Here is a 20834-nt window from a genome sequence, read left to right as displayed (position 1 = left end):
AACAGGTCGTCGGTCAACGACGGCAGCGACCATCCCGGTCTCCCAAGACGTGTCCCGAGCCACTACCCATGCAACCTGAACCAAGGGGCGCCGCCCTGTCACTTTGCTTCATCCAACAACTCGGATCCCCCTTTCCTTCTCCCGAAAACAATAAAAGAGATCAGATTCCGATCCGCTCTCTGTCCTCCTCCCTCGTGCGGTAACAGGTCACTGCTTCATAAACAAGGAGGGCCACCGAAACCCCCTCTGAACAAAGTCAAACAAAGATATGTTGCACGAACTTTGGCGTTGTCAATGTTCACATGGAACTCATATATGTCTCCGTTTGAGCCATCTCTTCTTAGGATCTGGAGTTGTCCGTGACGTAGGAGAGTGAGCCCACCGCATGCAGGGTTGCCGGTGGGTGAAGCTACGGAGGATGTTTCTTGAGGCAGCGTCGGTGGGCTGCACGCGTACGACTCCTCCCCAACTGCCACCGCCCACGCCACCCCAAGCCGCGTTGTCGCTCGCGGGTGGCCCAACTGAAATCTAACTGTCACCAACGTGGGCTCTTCTCCTCAGACACTCAGCGAGCAGCACCAGATCTTTACGTTCCATATCACATCAAGTCAAATCACGAAAACTATAATGAACATGAGGCGCTGCTGCCAAAAAGTCGGTGTCGTACTTATCACAGGACGGGTGGCGCCAGCACCGATGTGGACTCATGCGATTGGTTGATGGCTTCTGGGTCCACCTACTTTTCTGAGTCGAGGAGAAGCAGCGTCCCCGTCGTCTCCGCAAGTCAAGCCGCCCACCCTTTGAACCAGTACTATATCGTTTAGCTTGTGGTACTCGAAGCCAGAAGAACACCAGGATCTCCTGGCCACACGCCACGTCCCGTTACCTACGCTTCCCTACGACGCCCATAACGCATTATAAATGGTCCCTCGCCGCCCGGCTTTATCCAGCTGGGTGCAGATTCCACCCCGTGTGCCCCATCGCGATGTCGCCGTCCTCGACTTTATATATATCTCCGCATCCTTCGCCCCTTCTTCTCATCAGCAAGTAACTGCTTCACTTCGCGGATCGTACGCTCTCCAAGAAGTTGAATCTGCACAGGATGGAGGCGTTTTCTGGTGATGACGCCGCCGCCGCTACTGTCTCAGGAACCAAGGGGACGTGGCTGTACGCGACGGTGTCGGAGGCGCCACCGAAGCGGCCGGCGGGGCGGACCAAGTTCCGGGAGACGCGGCATCCGGTGTACAAGGGCGTGCGCCAGCGGGGGGCCGCCGGGCGGTGGGTGTGCGAGGTGCGGGAGCCGAACAAGAAGTCCAGGATCTGGCTAGGCACGTTCCCCACGGCGGAGATGGCGGCGCGGGCGCACGACGTCGCGGCGATGATGCTACGAGGCCGATCCGCTTGCCTCAACTTCGCGGACTCGGCATGGCGGCTCCGCGTGCCGGCCTCGTTCTCCTGCTCCCAGGACATCGCACGGGCCGCCGCCGAGGCCGCCGAGGCGTTCCGGCCTCCGTCGGACTCCAACGCTACCTTTGAATCCTCCTTAACGATGGAGAGCTCAGCGAGTACATTCCCGTCTTTGTCGCCTTTAGCGACGGCGGCCACGCCTTCATCAGTGTTACTGGAAGATGGGATCGGCAGCCAAGAAGGAGTCACATTTGATATGGTGAGTTACGACGGCATGGATTTGGGCTACTGCGACTACTCCGGTATGGCGGAGGGCGCGCTGGTAGATTCCATTTGGGACGACGTGGCCGCTGACGCTGACGTGTCGCTCTGGAGCTACTCCATCTGACGCAGAGAAGGCGGCGGCTGCGGAGGACGACGACGAGGAGGTGGCAAGGCATCTGACGTCCATTAACTCGGTTACGTGCGGCGGCTGAGTGCTCGAAGCTGTTCCCATGCATCAACGCTTCTCTGGATCTTCACCAGCTTCGACCACAACATCTAGAACGAGTAAACTCGGTGAATGATTCAGAAGACGAGCTTTATGTTTATATTTGCTCTGCTTTGATCTCAGCTCTTGTAATCTCTGCAAAAGAAGCACACAGATCCCAAGAAAAAAAGCACACAGGCAAACTATTCTAATAATAGGCGAAGATCAACCTACTTCTTATGTCTCTCTTCTCCTTTTACCGGGTTTAGAAGACAACCCTTATAAGCACTCACAACTCTTTCAAACTATTCTAACACTTAGACTAGAAGAGTAGGATTCTCACAAGAGATTATAATAGTATTTTTTTCCCTTTTAAATTCTCTGTGCTTGTGTATGTTAACTAAGGATAAGAGAGGTATTTATAAGCTTCAAGTTTATTCAAACTTAGAGCCTAAAAAGATCTCATCATAAGTTTCCTATGTATTGACGGTACCACCGTCGTTCTTGGGCGGTACTACTACCGCAAGATCTACAGCTGGGTAGTACCACCGCTGAATAGGGATGGTACCACCGCTGACAACATTGCTATCGGTGGGAGCACTGCCCAGATTTCCTGGGGTGTTGTTCCCCAAACGGTGCCACCATCGGCCAGGGTTTCAACACCCTAGTTGGGCCTTGAATCTAATCCAAACCAGCCTAACTTCCGGCCTAGTTAGCCCCTAACAGAGTTGATGGGATTACCTCCTAATCTTAACTCCAATTATATGCTAACTATGATTTCTAAGACATAATCTAAGCAAGATAAGTCTGATTTTTTTCGGCAAGCTTCCGGCAATCTTCCGGCGAACTTTTGACGATCTCTCGGTAATGTTCCGGTGGACTTCCGGCAAGCTCCTAGACTTCACAATGATCTTCTTGGCGAGTTCCAATGAGCTTCTTTGGCAAGCTCTTGGATTTCTCGGTTGGTTCCGATAGAACTTCTGACGAATGTCCAGACTTCCAACGAACTCTCGAACTCCCAACGAAATCGCATTCTTGACTCCAAGACTTCATTTTGCTTTATGCCTTGCTATCATAGTTAATCCTGCACACACAAAAACATAGTTTGATCTAGACAATTATTACTAAGCATGAATCATGTTGTCCGGTATGTCATTGGTCTATCGACGCTTCGTTCGATTCTTTGGCGCATCGTTCTCTCTTGCAGCCTATTGCTCAATCGGCCAGTTGACCTCCGTAACTCTGATATCCTTAGCGTAATATCCGCTCTTCTTGGCTCGATACCTGAATCCATGCCCTGAAGCCTTCTGTCAATACATCGACCGATCCTCCGACCCGACGTCCAATCTTCTGACACGTTTTTCTCCAACCTAACATGATTCTTCCTGCTTTAATTATCTCTCCTTGATCGAAGTATCCTGTGTCACTCAAAACGTAGATTAAATCATAAACACTTATCAATTGATTTCATCATCAAAATCTGAGATTCAACAATCTCTCCTTTTTTTATGATGACAACCAATTGATGACGGAGTTAAACCTTAACTCCCGGAGTTTAAATAAACTCCCCATATCAATATGTCATATTGATAGAACCTTGAATTCAAGTCGTTGCAAATTTCATCATAAATATTTGTAATACGTCATCATGTATAACATGATCATACTTATCCTCTTTTGTCATTAATAAAAAGGAGAAGTTCAACTATCAAGTGTTTGAGATATAATGTCAAATCATTGCATAAAAAGTATAATATCAAGTTTTATCATCATGCAATTTGTAAGCTAGAAAATTTAGCAAGTGTTACATCATACAAGCTATCAAGATTTAGATATGTAAGGTAGTAAGATAGCAAGTTTACAACATATAAGCTAGCAAAAATTTTGAAATCAAATGCAAGATAGCGATGTTCAAGACAGTAAGCTCTTTCTTCTCTTTTGAGAAGTGCTATTTTTGCTTCCTTTGCAAAGTGCAAGCTAGCAAAAAGCTAGCAATTTTGAGATGTTCAAGAAAGCAACTCTTGCTATAAGTTTTGCTAGATGTGCAAGTTAACATTTTTTGCTTCTTGAGATAGGCAAGATAGCACTTCTTGGTGATGTTTAAGATATCAAGTTCTATATCATATAAGATAGTGAATCTTACAATATTTTAGAACATGCATAATCACCAAATCATCATAAATTTTAATGATGTGTAAAATTATAAATTTTGTAAGTTTGCATTTGTGTGTCTTGAGATTTGCAAGATAGCAAGCTAGCAAGTTTTATAAATTCTTACAGCTTGCTTCTTTTGCAATGTGCAAGTTTCTAAATTTTGCATCTTGAGCTAGCAATTTTTCTCCCCTTTTATCATTGTCAAAAAGAAGGAAAGTGATAGAAGATAAGATTTTCTCAACTATACGAGGAAATCTCTCTATTCTGTTGAGGAAAATCCTCCATTTTATTGAGGGAAATTCTTCCTTCTAATCTGTATAAATAGGAGAGGGACATATTTAATTTTTTTCACTTCTTCTTTAATAAAGCTTCTTCAATAATTATTCTTATCTTTTATTATTTTCATCATGGTATCAGAGTAGTGAGAAAAGCAAAGCTTCGCTCTTGCCTTTGGCCAGCGACCAATGCCGTTGAGAAAAGCAAAGCTTCGCCCTTGCCCTTTGGCCATCAATCAACGCCGCTGCAGCCAAATTCCTAAGAGGCTCCACGGCCAATCCTCATCTTCCTCACTGCGATAGTCTTCGTTTTCTCATCTTGATAGTCTTTGTTGATCTGCCAACAGTCGACGGACTTAAGAAGAATGAAGGGCGGGCTTAAGGGGAATGAAAGGAACGCCTATGCTCTCATAGCAATAGCAATTGCAATAGCAGAAGCGATCTGCTCTTGCTCTACTCATGACTCTCGCTCGTAAACCATTCTTTGCATCTATCCAAGATTGGTATCCTTGACAAGAGCACCATCTTGCGGGGGCATGATAGAAGATAAGATTTCTCCAACTATACGAGGAAATCACTCTATTCTATTGAGGAAAATCCTCCATTCTATTGAGGGAAATCGTTCCTCCTAATCCTTCCTCCATTCTTTGTATTTAAGCTTTTTCACTTCTTCTTCAATAAAGCTTCTTCAATAATTGTTCTTATATTCTATTATTTTCATCAAGAATAATATAGTTTTGTATCTCTTTTTCCCTTTACAACAATTTTCAAATCATGACAAAGGATGAATAATCAAAAAATCAAGTTATGAATGTAAAAATAATTTTTCATCATGAATATTTTATCATTACATACATCATTATCATAAGTTGAAGTATTATATGCATAATATCAAATCATCATTCATAATTACATTAATGTTTCAATCATTATTTCAATATGTTTGTGCATCATAAATAAATCAATCACAATTTCAAAACTTTGCATATGGTATCCTTACTTCATGCATGACATAAATAAATCAATCACCATGGGCATATCATACATGATATTCACGCATTCATGATACATTATTTTGGCAACAAATCATAGCATTTCAAATCATGATGGTATCTAAATGTCAAATTATATTACATCCTATCATGCATGATCATAACTTCTCATTTGTTTACATAAATTCATGAGTATTTTATGCATAATTTCATATCATCACATGAAAACATCAAGAGAATTTTGGTGATGAGATATACAAATCATGAAGACAAATTGTAAATATCAAGAGACATATTGTGATTCTTTTTTGATAACTCAGATAGCAAAAAGAAAGAATCATAGTAGACAATCTTGATTTATAAAAAGAATTTTCAAGTTATAATTCCGATAAATCAAGAGAAACCATGATTCATTTTAACAAATCTCCTCTTAAATAAATAACAAAAAGAATTCTTAGGAAATCATAATATAGATAAAATTCATTCAATCTTGTAGGAGAACAAGATATTAATTCATGCATATAAAATCTCCCAATTCATTATGAATCGTAAAAATTATAATTCTAAAAAGTCATGATTCATTTAGGAAATTTTCCTCTTTAGTAAACAATAAGAAGAAATATGAGAGTTCAAAAAATAAGATTTTGATTCATAAATGATTTCAAGTTATAAATCATGAGAAATCAAGATCATGATTTCGATAAAATCCATTAAATTTAAATTATTTTCATAATCCATGAGATTCATTAAAGCATAATATACATGGATTCATTAATGAAAAATCAATAAGATGGAAAATGTATTCCTTCCCCCCGCACGCCCCCCCCCCCCCCCCCCCCGCTTTTTTTTAATATATTTCATTTGAAGTTGTTTATTTCATACAGGCATGCCTTTGTCTTTTTCGTATAAAACCATCCATAGTTTAAAATCAAAATAGTAAATCTCATCATGGAAATCATCAAGATCAATAAACCATATGTTGAATCTCGGATTTTGATGATAAAATCAATTGATGGGTTAATTGATCTAATCCATATTATTGAGTTAAGTGTGCAGGATTAACTACGATAACCAGAAAACATAAAGCAAGAATACCGGAGTCAAGTTCGATGGACGTTTGAGAGTCCGAAGAATCATCGGAGATGCTGCCGGAACCAACCAAGAAGAAATCGGGAACCTATCGGAATTTTTGAAAGTTCGCCGAAGAGATCGTCAGAGGTTCGCGGAGATCACCAAGAAGGCTCGGCTACTCATTGAAGTCATCACAAGATCAGGAGCTTGTTGGGAGTCCGTCGGAAGAAGTTCGTCGGAAAGCTCGCCGGAACAAGACTCGACGTTCGCGGTTAAAAACTTGCTTAGGATGTTTTTAGTTATGTAGTTCACTTGTAATTAGGATTAGGATTAAGAGATAATCCTATATCCTGGTTAGGGGCCAACTAGGCCCAAAATTAGACTTGGTTTGGGCTAAATTTAAAGCCCAACCAGTGAACCGAATGGTCTGGCGGTGGCACCGCTAGACTGGGCGGTGGCATCGCCCAGTACCCGAGAGCCAGGCGGTGGCACTGCTTGGCTAGGCGGTGGCACCGCCAGTCCACTATCAGTGTCAAACACTGACAGGCGGTGGCACCGCCAGCATCGGGAACCAAAGATAATTCAAATTTTGGAGCCCAAATTTGAATCCTTTTGAGGCCTATAAATATCCCTCAAATCTCAGCTAAGATTATAACTTTTTGAGAAGCAATTGAATGAGAGAAAGGTCTTAGAAAAGTCTTAGCAAGTCTTGTTTTCAATTTGCTAGTGTTCACCTCCTTCTTTCTTGCTGAAAATCTGTAAGAGAGTGAACCGCTTGTAAAAAGTTGTAAGAGGGGTATTTACCCTTCCCCTTCAAGAGATTTGCTAGTGGAAGGTGGGAGCCTCATCGAAGAGGAGCCTTGCAAGTGGATGTAGGTCATTTGACCAAACCACTTTAAAATCGGTGTGATCTCTGGTTTGCATTTACTTATTGTCATTTATATTACTGCAAACCATTTGCACTTTAATGCTCTACTTCTTTGTCTCCTTCTTACGTATCCCTTCAAGTTAAAACGCAATCGAAATGGTTTCAAACGAAACGTTGCTTTTATCGTACGAAGTTTTCGAAAGTGTTTAAATCGTCAAAAGTTTATCGTACTTTACCACTACACTAATTCACCCCCCCCTCTTAGTGTGGCTTTGATCCTAACAATTGGTATCAGAGCTAGGCTCACTCTCATATTTGGTTTGATACCCAAGAGAGATGGCTTACTCCGGCATGCAGGAGGGTCATTCTATCACACGTCCACCCTTGTTTACTGGGTCGGATTATACTTATTGGAAGACTCGTATGAGGATCTTCCTCATTTCCATAGATTTCGAGCTTTGGACTATTGTTGAAAACGGATTTCAAAAATCTTCCTTTCCGATGAGCGAATGGAATGAATCGGAGAAGAAGGTTTTTGCTTTAAACGCAAAGGCTATGAATGCCTTGTTTTGTGCACTAGACAAAAATGAATTTAATCGTGTTTCAATTTGTGATTCGGCTTTTGATATTTGGAGAACTCTTGAGATCACTCATGAAGGCACTAGCCGAGTGAAAGAGTCCAAAATCAACATTCTTGTGCACTCTTATGAACTTTTCCGAATGAAACCAAGTGAGTCTATCGGAGACATGTACACCCGGTTCACGGATGTAATCAATGGACTCAAAGCTCTTGATAAAGATTTTACTAACTTTGAACTAGTAACTAAAATCTTAAGATCCCTCCCTAAAAGTTGGGATCCAAAAGTTACGGCAATTCAATAGGCCAAAGACCTTAAAACATTCCCTCTTAAAGAACTTATTGGGTCTCTAATGACCTACGAAATGACATGTCAAGCTCATGACGAGCTCGAGAACCCCTTTCCAAAGAACAGGAAGGATATGACACTCACATCACAAGAAGACCACTTGAAAGGAACATCAAGTGATGAGGACAGTGACACTGACATTGCACTTTTGACTCAAAAATTTAAAAAATATTTTAAAAAAAATAAATTTAAAAATAATATAAAAAATAAATTCGAACACAAGAATGACCAAGTGATTTGCTATGAGTGCAAAAAACCAGGACACTACAAGAATGATTGTCCTCAAGCCAAAAAGAGAACATCAAAGAAGAAGGCGCTCAAGGCAACGTGGGATGATTCAAGCACGTCCGAAGAAGAGGAGTCTAACACCGAGCAAGTTGCTCATTACGCACTAATGGCCATCAAAGAAGAGGTAACATATTTAATTGATGTAGATTTACCTTATCATGAATTATTAAATGCTTTCCATGAGTTATTTGATGAATGTAAGACAATTAGTAGAAAATATAAATTGCTAAAAAAGGAGCATGATAGTCTTACTTGTGATATCGATAAATTAAAAATTAAATATCATGATAGTTTAGCTCCAGGTATAAAATGTCATGATCTAGAATATCTCCAAAAGGAGAACTTGCTACTTAAGGACACCTCGAAGAAATTCAAGGTTGGTAGCAAATCTTTGAACATGATCATTACAAATAAGGGTCACGTTCCTAAAAGAAGTGGAATCGGATTTGTGAGAAGTCCTCACCAAAATCCAACCACCTTCATTAAAGGCCCCGTCTTACATGTTCAACACCAAAGCAATTGCAACTTTTGTTGCAAATATGGACATAAAACTTATAAATGTCCATTCAAGAAAATTAGTCCGAACAAACTAATTTGGGTTCCTAAAGGAACCATGATCAATTCCATGCAATATGATGAACAAGTTAAATCAGTTTTTAAGGCACCCAAAAGAAAATGGGTACCTAAAAATAATCCCTTCTTGTATAAATATACACCATCACAAGCTAGGAGCAAGAGATGGTATTTAGATAGTGGATGCTCAAGACATATGACTGGAGATCCATCTCATTTCTCTATGCTCATTAGCAAAGAAGAAGGGTAACCAAACCAAGGCAAAATCAAGGCAAAATCATTGGCAAGGGAACCATAGGTAACAAATTAAAATTTTCTATTGATGATGTCTTACTAGTTGATGGATTGAAACATAATCTCTTGAGTTTTAGTCAATTATGCGATAAAGGTTATATCGTTAGATTTGAATCAAATGTGTGTATTATTGAAAAACCAAACCATAACATAACTATGATTGCATTAAAACAAAATAATGTCTATACCATCAACCTTGATGAACTGAGTAATGAAATGTGCTTCTCCGCTTTAAATGATGATGCTTGGCTTTGGCATAGGAGACTAGGCCATGCAAGCATGAAACTAATATCTAATATCTCATCTAGAGAATTAGTACGAGGAATTCCAAATATAAAGTTTATTAAGGACAAAGTATGCAATGCATGTCAACTAGGTAAATAAATAAAAACTAGTTTCAAATCAAAAACTCAAATTAGCACCACTAAACCATTACAATTGATTCATTTGGACTTATTTGGACCAATTGACACGACAAGTCAAGGGAGAAGTAAATATGTGTTTGTAATTGTGGATGACTATACTAGATACACTTGGACCTATTTCTTAGCTCACAAAAGTGATTGTTTCAAGTGTTTCTCTAAATTTTGTAAACTCACTCAAAATGAAAAAGATTTCATGATTTTATCAATTCGGAGTGATCACGGTGGCGAATTTCAAAACCGTGACTTTCAAAATTTTTATGAAGTTAATGGATACAATCACAACTTCTCCACTCCGAGGAATCCCCAACAAAATGGAGTAGTTGAAAGAAAAAATAGAAACCTACAAGAAATGGCAAGAACTATGTTAAATGAACATAGTTTACCTAAGTATTTTTGGGCTGAAGCCGTAAATACGGCTTGCTACATCATGAATAGAGTCCTAATAAGACCATCCCTATCAAAACCTCCCTATGAATTATGGAATAACAAAAAACCAAATATTTCCTATTTTAAAGTTTTCAGTTGTAAATGCTTTATTTTGAATAAAAGGGATGCCTTAGGAAAATTTGATGCTAAATCCGATGAAGGCATCTTTCTCGGTTACTCTTCCGTTTCTAAGGCTTTTCGGGTTTTTAACAAAAGAACCTTAGTAATAGAAGAGTCTATTCATGTAGTTTTTAATGAAATTTCTAATTTAAAGAAAAATGATTTTGATGATGATCTTGGTTTTGATAATTTGAATTTAAATGAACCCCCTCTTCAAAATAGCAACTTGGATGCACCTTCTTTCGAAATTTCCTTACCCAAGGAATGAAAATATATAGATGCTCATCTAAAGGAGCTAATTATAGAAGATACATCAAAAGGGGTTCAAGCTCGTTCCTCTTTTAAGAATTTTTGTGCTAACGCCGCCTTCCTTTCTCAAATCGAACCTAAATGCATTGATGAGGCCATAGAAGATGATTTTTGGGTTATTGCAATGCAAGAGGAATTAAATCAATTTGAGAGGAATAAGGTATGGAAGCTTGTTCCTAGACCTAGTGACCATTTAGTCATTAGTACTAAATGGGTCTTTAGAAACAAGCAAGATGAAAATGGTATCGTGGTTAGAAATAAGGCTAGATTAGTGGCCAAAGGTTTCAACTAAGAAGAAGGTATCAATTATGAAGAAACCTTCGCTCCCGTGGCTCGATTGAAAGCCATAAGGATGCTCCTTGCCTATGCTAGTAGTAATAATTTTAAATTGTTTCAAATGGATGTCAAAAGTGCTTTCTTGAATGGTTTTATTTCCGAAGAAATATATGTCGAACAACCTCCCTGATTTGAAAATTCTCTTCTTCCTAATCATGTATTCAAACTGACCAAGGCTCTCTATGGCTTGAAATAAGCTCCTAGAGCTTGGTATGAAAGACTTAGTTCCTTTCTTATTTTAAATAATTTTACCAAAGGCAAGGTTAATACTACATTGTTTATTAAACATTTTAAAAATAATTTTCTTATTGTGCAAATTTATATTGACGATATTATTTTTGGCTCTTTGGATGAGTCACTATATGAATCATTTGCCAAATGTATGAGTCATGAATTTGAAATGAGTTTAATGGGTGAATTAACTTTCTTTTTAGGATTACAAATCAAACAACTTAGTGATGGTATATTTCTTAACCAATCTAAATATACATTAGAATTATTAAAATAATTTAACATGGATAATTCAAAAGTAATAAACACCCCTATGAGTACTGCGACTAAGTTAGATATGGATGAAAATAGTGAAAATTTCGATCAAAAAACATATAGGGGAATGATAGGTAGTCTACTCTACCTCACCGCGACTAGACCGGATATTATGTTTAGTGTAGGACTTTGCGCTAGGTTTCAATCAAATCCTAAATTATCTCATCTTAAAAGTGTTAAAAGAATATTTAGGTATCTTAAAGGAACTCCAAATCTAGGATTGTGGTATCCAAAATCTGAAAATTTTGATTTAATAGCTTATGCAGATACTGATTTTGGCAGATGCAGGATAGATAGAAAAAGTACATCCAGAACATGCTAATTTTTAGGACATGCACTTATTTCTTAGACTTCCAAGAAACAAAATTCAGTTGCACTATCTACGGGGGAAGCCGAATACATTGCTGCAAGTGCATGCTGTGCACAAGTTGTTTGGATGAAAATACATTAAAAGACTATGGAATTCACTTTAAAAACATTCCCATAAAATGTGATAATACTAGTGCCATATGTCTTACTAAAAATCCAATTCAGCACTCTAGAACTAAGCACATCAATGTTAGGCATCATTTCATACGCGATCATGTCCTTAACAATAATGTTGTTCTAGAATTCATTGACACAAAGCATCAATTAGTAGATATATTTACAAAAGCTTTGAATGAAGACCAATTTGAATTCATTAGAAGGGAATTAGGTATGTTAAATTGTCCCTAAGAATAAACTTGTTTGAATGGATTTTCCGTAAAGTTTTTCATTCTCTCTCCGTTCCTCGGTGAATTTGATCCTTCTCTTTCGATTCTATGATATTTTGTGATATTTTATGAAATGATTAATGATTTTATGATATTTTGTGAATCTCGAAATTGATTTTGATGGCTTGATTATGAGTTTCAAGTTGACGATTTGAATTTGAATGAGTTTGTATTCGAATTATGATCTTGACTTATTGGAGTTACTAGAATTTTTTTTTTAATCACAATCTCTTCCTTGTACACCTACAATTTTTGTTATTTATAGAAAGAAGAGATTTGATAAAATGGATGAATGCTGAATTTTCCTTTAAGATGACCTTTGCGTAAATATTTTAGCATACTTAATTTTGGATGATGAATTTTTGTATGATCAATGCTGAATTCCTGATGTTATAATCACAAATTATATGCTTCAAGTCTCATTCCCTTTTTTGTTGATGACAAAGGGGGAGAAGTGATGACTAAGTGATGACTTATACCATTTCGATAGCATGACTTAATGAAAATATCTTATGCGCATCGATAACATGACTTATATGAATTACAAAAGCTTGTGTGATATGAATGTCTTATATGCCTTGCAAAATCTTTGAGAATATCGCAAGATTGATTGATCATATTGAAAGAATGCCTTATATTTATATCATGAAATTCATGTTGAAAATCTTTATCTCCTGTCGTAGTAAAAATTGACTCTTATCATTCGACTTGAAAATGATTTTCATCGAAGTTTCGTATTTACTTAGGCTTGATGAGAATAACGATAAGTTCTACGGTTAGAACTTATCGGTTTATGCTTGAATTCAATGGGATGGAATTCAAGTGTTTTTATCTTCTCATAATATGGCATATAGATAGGGGGAGTTATGTTTAACTCCGTCATCAATTGATTGTCATCATCAAAAAGGGAGAGATTGTTGAATCTCGGATTTTGATGATAAAATCAATTGATGGGTTAATTGATCTAATCCATATTATTGAGTTAAGTGTGCAGGATTAACTACGATAACCAAAAAACATAAAGCAAGAATACCGGAGTCAAGTTCGATGGACGTTTGAGAGTCCGAAGAATCGTCGGAGATGCTGCCGGAACCAATCGACAAGAAATCGGGAACCTGTCGAAATTTTTGAAAGTTCGCCAAAGAGATCGTCAGAGGTTCGCGAAGATCACCAAGAAGGCTCGGCTACTCATTGAAGTCATCACGAGATCGGGAGCTTGTTGGGAGTCCGTCGAAAGAAGTTCGTCGGAAACCTCGCCGGAACAAGACTCGACGTTCGCGGTTAAAAACTTGCTTAGGATGTTTTTAGTTATGTAGTTCACTTGTAATTAGGATTAGGATTAAGAGATAATCCTATATCCTGGTTAGGGGCCAACTAGGCCCAAAATTAGACTTGGTTTGGGCTAAATTTAAAGCCCAACCAGTGAACCGAAGGGTCTGGCGGTGGCACCGCCAGACTGGGCAATTGCACCGCCCAGCACCCGAGAGCTGGGCGGTGGCACCGCCAGTCCACTATCAGTGTCAGACACTGATAGGCGGTGGCACCGCCAGCATCGGGAACCAAAGAGAATTCAAATTTTGGAGCCCAAATTTGAATCCTCTTGAGGCCTATAAATACCACTCAAATCTCAACTGAGATTACAACTTTTTGAGAAGCAATTGATTAAGAGAAATGTCTTAGAAAAGTCTTAGCAAGTCTTGTTTTCAATTTGCTAGTGTTCACCTCCTTCTTTCTTGCTGAAAATCTGTAAGAGAGTGAACCGCTTGTAAAAAGTTATAAGAGGAGTATTTACCCTTCCGCTTCAAGAGATTTGCTAGTGGAAGGTGGGAGCCTCATCGAAGAGGGGCCTCACAAGTGGATGTAGGTCATTTGTCCGAACCACTTTAAAATCGGCGTGATCTCTAGTTTGCATTTACTTATTGTCATTTATATTACTACAAACCATTTGCACTTTAATGCTCTACTTCTTTCTCCTTCTTACGTATCCCTTCAAGTTAAAACGCAATCGAAACGGTTTCAAACGAAACGTTACTTTTATCGTACGAAGTTTCCGAAAGTGTTTAAATCGTCAAAAGTTTATCGTACTTTACCGCTGCACTAATTCACCCCCCCCCCTCTTAGTGCCGCTCCGATCCTAACACCATAAAATATAATTTAAATATAAAATCATCAAGCATGATACTTACATTATTTTATATAAGCATGCCTTTGTCATTCATGACAAATCAAGACATGTATCCTTTTTAAAACCAAAAAAGTCACTTTCATTATGGTAAAAATTGATAATCCATAAATCGCAAGAATCATCATTCATAAATTCGAAACAGAAACTTATTGAGTATGAAATTAAATCATTACTTCGAATGAAAACTTGATTTCATTAATCATAGAGCATCTTTAATTAAAATTGAGAAACAATATGATTAATCTTGTTAAGTGTACAAGCATTAGATTTATAATTTTATTATATTATTGCATCATTAAAACATCAAGCACGATTTTAATCAATATCAGAAATACACATTATTTCTTCTTGAAAAACATACATAGGATTATTATTAGATTTAAATCTAACATTTTATTCCTTTAATATAAAATATGTAATTTTTATCATCATTTTTAAAATTACTAACATGATAAGCATGATCCTATTTTATTTTTTCATTTTCATTACATCATTAAATATGTAATTAAAAATATATATATATAACTAAATTAAAAATAACTCATGAAGAACATCAAGTAATTTCAAAGTAAACTAAGGGAGTTTCGTTTGAGTTGTTTACCTCGTTATAGAAAGCCGTTAAGGCGTAGTTTGCCATCTCGCCTTTGTTGATTTTCTCCTTATTTTCAGATGAGCTTGATTCGTCCCAAAGAGCTTCCTTCTTCTTGCGTTCATAGCAAGTAGTTGCATTCTTTTTAAGTTTATTTTTATTCTTTAACTCTTGTTTCATGAACCTTTTAAATTTCATAGTGGGGAGTTCATGTTCACCATCACTTGAGCTTATGCTCAAATAGTCTTTAATTGTTCTAAGTCTGAAATCCTTCATGTTCTTTAGATAGTTGTTCTCGAGTTCTTTTTTTATCACATTGTTCATTTCGTAAGTCATTAAAGACCCAATTAGTTCTTCAAGTGGAAGGTTATTTTGATTTTTAGCCTCTTGTATGGTAGTTACTTTTGAATCCCAATCTTTAGACAGAGAACGTAAAATTTTGTTTATAAATTCAAAATCTGAAAAACTTTTACCAATAGACTTTAAACCATTGATGACATTCGTAAAATGGGTATACATGTCTCCAGTAGTTTCGCTTGGTTTCATATGAAACAATTTGAAATCATGCATCAAAAGATTAATCTTCGAAACTTTTACTATATTAGTGCCTTCGTGTGTGGTTTCAAGAATGTGTCAAATGTTGAAAGTTGTTTCATACATAGAAACATGATTAAACTTAGTTTTATCTAAAGCACAAAATAGAATGTTCATAGCTCTAGCATTTAAAGAAAATGTCTTCTTCTCCAAATCATTCCAATGGTTCATTGGAAGAGAAGACATTCGAAAACCATTTTCAATAATGTTCCATAAGTTCAAATCCAAAGAAAGCAAGAAAACTCTTATTCGAGTTTTCCAATATGTATAGTCCATACCATTGAAAAAGGGAGGACGAATGAGAGAGTGATCCTCTTGAAAGCCAAAAAGAGTCATTTCTCTTGGGTGTTAAACCAAATGAGAAATATGAGGCTCTAATACCAACTGTTAGGATCGAGTCGGCACTAAGAGGGGGGGTGAATTAGTGTAGCGGTAAAAATTATGTCGGTTTGAAAAACCTTCGTACGATAAAATTTGATTTTGACGAAAACCATTTCGAAAAGATCTTTAAATTGAAAGCATACGAAAGTGTAGCTGATGTAAAGCAAGGAAGATAGTTTGCGGTTAAGATAAATAGCAAAACAAAAATGTAAATCGATTTATAGTGGTTCAGTTGTCGTGACCTACATCCACTCCTCTGATTCCTCTTCCGTCGAGGCCACCGGCATCCACTATTGATCTTTCTTTAATAGGTGAAGATCAACCTCCTTCTTACACCCCTCTTCTCCTTTTATCGGGTTTAGGAGACAACTTTTACAAGCACTTACTCATCTTTCAAACTATTCTAACACTTAGATTAGAAGAGGAGGATTCTCACTAGATATTACAACAGTGTTTTTCCCTCTTTAAATTCTTTGTATTTGTATATGTTACCCAGGGATGAGAGGAGTATTTATAGGCTCCAAGTTGATTGAAACTTAGAGCCTAAAAAGGTCTCATCCCAGGTTTCCTTGGTACTGGTAGTACCACCATCATTCTTGGGCGGTACTACCATCGTAAGATCTGTAGCTGGGCGGTACCACCACCGAACAGGGGCGGTACGTCCGTTGGCAGTATTGTTGCCAGCAATATCTCCACCCAGATTTCCTGCGGTGCTGTTCCCTAGGTGGTGCCACCATCGGCCAGGGTTTTAGCACCCTGGTTAGGCCTTGAATCCGACCCAAACCAACCCAACTTCGAGCCCAGTTGGCCCCTATGATTCCTCCCAATCCCAACTCCAATTATGTGCTAACTACGATTCCTAGGACATAATCTAAGTAAGATAAGTCTGGTTTCTTTCGGTGAGCTTCCGGCGAACTTCCGATGATCTCTCCATAATGTTCCGACAGACTCCCAGCAAGCTCCTAGACTTCACGACGATCTTCTTGGCGAGTTCTAATGAGCTTCTTTGGCAAGCTCCTGGACTTCTCAGTTGGTTCTAGTAGAACTTTCAACGAACGTCTAGACATCTGACAAACTCTCAAACTCCCAACGAAATCGCGTTCTTAACTCAAGGACTTCATTTTGCTTTATGTCTTGCTATCGTAGTTAATCCAGCACATACAAAAACATACTTCGATAAACACAATTATTACTAAGCATGAATCATATTGTTTGACAAGTTATTAGTCCATCGACGCTTCGTCCGATTCTTCGGTGCATCGTCCTCTCTTGCGGCCTATTGCCCAATCAGCCAGTTAACCTCCGCAACTCCGATATCCTTAGCACAATATCTGCTCTTCTTAGCCCAATGCCTGAATCTATGGCCCGAAGCCTTCTATCGATATGTCAACCGATCCTCCGGCCCGACGTCCAATCTTCTGACACGTTTTCCTCCGACCGAACATGATTCTTCCTGCTTTATTTGTCTCTCCCTGATCGAAGTATCCTGCATCACTCAAAACATAGATTAAATCATAAACACTTATTAATTGATTTTATCATCAAAATTTGAGATTCAACACCAGCGTTATCTGGTGGTTTTCCTCGGGGAGTGTCGTGGGGTAGGGATCGAACCGACCTGAACCCTCCTTTTGGTCTGCTTTCACCTGTGCAAGGGGCAGGGCATATATTACCTAACCACCCAAAGTGGGTTTAAGATTAGCGGGGCACCCTCCAACAACAAGGGGTGGAAGGCCCATCATTTCTTTGTGAGTTGTAGTCGGGGGTGGGAGTTTTACGTCGAGTGGACCTCCCAGGCGATCAACAACGTTTCCCCTTTTCTTTCGCATGAAGACACTGAGCACATGGAGTGACTAAGAGAGATCATGTCCTCCTCTCGGACCATCAGGGGGATGACTGAGGAGTGGTTAGCTGAAGCGGGGCTAAGCCCAACCACTAGGGGTACAATCAGATTCCCTCGTATTGAGGGGCGTTTCCCCATCTCCTCTTTTTGTCTCTTGGTCGGGTCGAGTATTTGAGTTGTAACACCTAGACCAAGCATAATGTACATGCCTTTTGAATTATGGAAAGCATGTTTATGTGTTTGATGTATCGATATGTCTAAGGATAGAACTTTTTGAGATTTACGGCGTTCCACGTTCTTGGTAAAGGTTTCCCCTCCATGGTTTCAAGGTGGTAAGTTCCTTCTCGGACCACGTCATAGACCCGGTAGGGACCTTCCCAATTCAGTGCAAGCTTTCCTCTTACTCGGGTCGGGTCGCTTACTTTGGTCTTGCGAAGGACGAGGTCTCTAGCCTTAATCGGTCGTGGGTAGACTCTACGGTTGTAAAGTCGGGCTGTGGCCTTTTTGTACGCTAGGGTGTGTAGGTGCACCTCGGCCCTTCTTTCTTCGAGTAAGTCGAGCCCAGCCTTGAGGCCTTCCTCGGAGTTGCCTTCCTCGAAGCTGTCAGTTCACCGAGTTGGGAATACTATTTCGGGCGGGAGGACCACCTCAGTTCCGAACGCCAGGCTGAACGGGGATTCCACCGAAGCAGCTTTGGGGGTCGTTCGCAACGCCCATAGGACGCTAGGGAGTTCATCTACCCAGGCTCCATGTGCTCTGGTCACCCTCCTTTTGAGGCCTTCTAGAATTGCTCAATTCATAACTTCAGCCTGAACATTGGTCTGGGGGTACGCGACCGAGCTAAACTTCAACTTGCTAGTCATAGTTGCCCAACAAGCCAATCACATGAGTGATGGCATATGTGACTAGACACGCAGTCGTTTGCTTATTATATTTTGACATTTATCACTTTATATTGACTATTGCATATATGCATGTATATATTGTGATGTCCTTGGATTTGTGCAATGGGAATCGGATCGTGATGAGATCACAATAATAAGATAGGTTCACCTTTAAAAATAAATCCTAAATAATCCGAGTTATAGGTTACTCGAGAGGGACATCGAGATAACCGGACAGACTAGTGTGCTATATACCCGTTCATATGATGGATACAACTAGTCTCATAACTATTCATGTGGGGACATTAGGGATACAGTACAGGTGCTCATTAGAGAATGAGTTCACTGATTGATCTGCTTACGGAATGCTGGATGGTTGATGATACCTTATTGTTAGACAGCGATTCCATAGTCCCAGTGATGTATCTGGTCCTTAGACTTGAGAAGCCAAGGATGTCTTGTATGAGTACTCCATTCTTTGATACCGGAATTATAGGTTTGGATATCCCAGATCTAGTACAACCGGTCATCGGGAGTGGTAGTCAACCTTACGAGGGCTATTGAGTCTCGATAGAGGATCATCTACTCTCGGTGTCATGAGAGGAATATCCCATGTATACTTGTTTAGACAAATCTCCTGGAGAATTCGATTAGAGTAAGACTCGAGAAATAATTATATGGGTTTGACAAAACCATGCCCGGTATATGGTCTTTGGGATATTATATGGATGAGGAACTATATGTATATGGTAACTGAGAATAGATAGGTCCAATGGATTGGATTCCCTTGTATCATCTAGGGACTACAGCATAGTAGCCTAGTACATCCGCAATCGATAAGTCAAGTGAATTATTATGAAGATAATAATTCACTAAGCCAGATGGAGTTATGATAGGTATGACTCACAGCTAGCTCGATATTAGGCCTAGAGGGTCACACACATATGGTAGGCGTTGCGATGAGTAGAGGTTTGGATATGAGATATCCGCTAAAGCCCATATCTTATTGGATATCCAAAAAGCCCCTGAATTATTAGATCCCATAGACGAGATCCAATAAAAGCCCATAAGAGATTATTGGATAGAGATCCACTAATCTAAGAGGCTTGGTTAGTTAGATGAAGATCCAATATCCAATAGAGGAGGAACCATTAGGGTTAAGTTGATAGGGGACCTCTATAAATAGGAGGGATTCAGTGGTTCATAGGCTAGAGCCTTTGCTTACCTCTCCTATTCTCCTCCCCCCTCTCCACCTAAGAGCAAGCTTAGAGTCTTGAGGAGCGTTGTCGCAGCCCTCCTATATGGATCACCGCTAGAGAGGAGGGTGCTTGACCTCCTTCATCATCTCCTAGAGATCTGCAATGATTTAGGGATATACTATATCTCTAGGTAACACAATCTACTCTATATGCAGTTTTAAGTTTTATGGATTTTTGTGCATCAATCTTCGTACGATGATGAACATCTCTTTGGGAATAGAGGATTTTGTTTTTGTTCTTCCGCTGTGCATGTAATGACGTCCCTGTTGGGAAATCATGGGGGGCGACATCATATGCGCAGTGGAAGAACAAGAAAACAAAAATCTCCGATTCCCAAAAAGATGTTCGTCGTCGTGCGAAGATTGGTGCGCAAAAAATCCGCAAAACACAAAACTGCGTATAGAGATTGTGTTACCTAGGGAGATCGTATATCCCTGTTTCCTTGTAGATCCTTAGGAGAGGGTGAAGGAGGTCAAGCGTCCTCCTCTCTAGCGGTGATCCACACAACAGGGTTGCGACGACGCTCTTCAAAACTCCAGGCCTACTTTGAGGTGGAGAGGGAGAGGAGAATAGGAAGGGCAAGCAAAGACTCTAGCCTATGAGGCCGTGAATCCCTCCTATTTATAGAGATCCCGTGTCAAACCCTAATGGGTCCTTCCCTAGTGGGTATTGTATCTGCATCCAATAAGACAAGGGCTCCGTCGGATATCTTATATCCGAACCTCTACTCATCGCAATGTCTACTATATGTGTGCGACCCTCTAGGCCCAATATCGAGCTGGCCGTGAGTCATACCTGTCAGAACTCCTTCTAACTCAGTGAATTATTATCTCTGTAATAATTCACTCGACTCATCGACTACGGA

At 39.4% G+C, this 20834-nt stretch overlaps 1 protein-coding gene across 1 annotated transcript; it reads left to right on the top strand.

Annotated features, from left to right (window-relative positions):
• Positions 1-1043: 1043 nt before the first annotated feature.
• On the top strand, positions 1044-2158 carry LOC103999586 (dehydration-responsive element-binding protein 1C-like). Its single transcript, XM_009421371.3, has one exon. The coding sequence runs from the start codon at positions 1103-1105 to the stop codon at positions 1793-1795; it is 693 nt and encodes a 230-aa protein (XP_009419646.1). The 5' UTR covers positions 1044-1102; the 3' UTR covers positions 1796-2158.
• The last annotated feature ends 18676 nt before the right edge of the window (positions 2159-20834 follow it).

Source organism: Musa acuminata, chromosome BXJ3-3, assembly GCF_036884655.1.
Source record: "Musa acuminata AAA Group cultivar baxijiao chromosome BXJ3-3, Cavendish_Baxijiao_AAA, whole genome shotgun sequence".
NCBI classification, from domain to species: Eukaryota; Viridiplantae; Streptophyta; class Magnoliopsida; order Zingiberales; family Musaceae; genus Musa; species Musa acuminata.
Note: the sequence above shows the minus strand (reverse complement) of the source record. Positions and strands in the feature narration are given on the sequence as shown.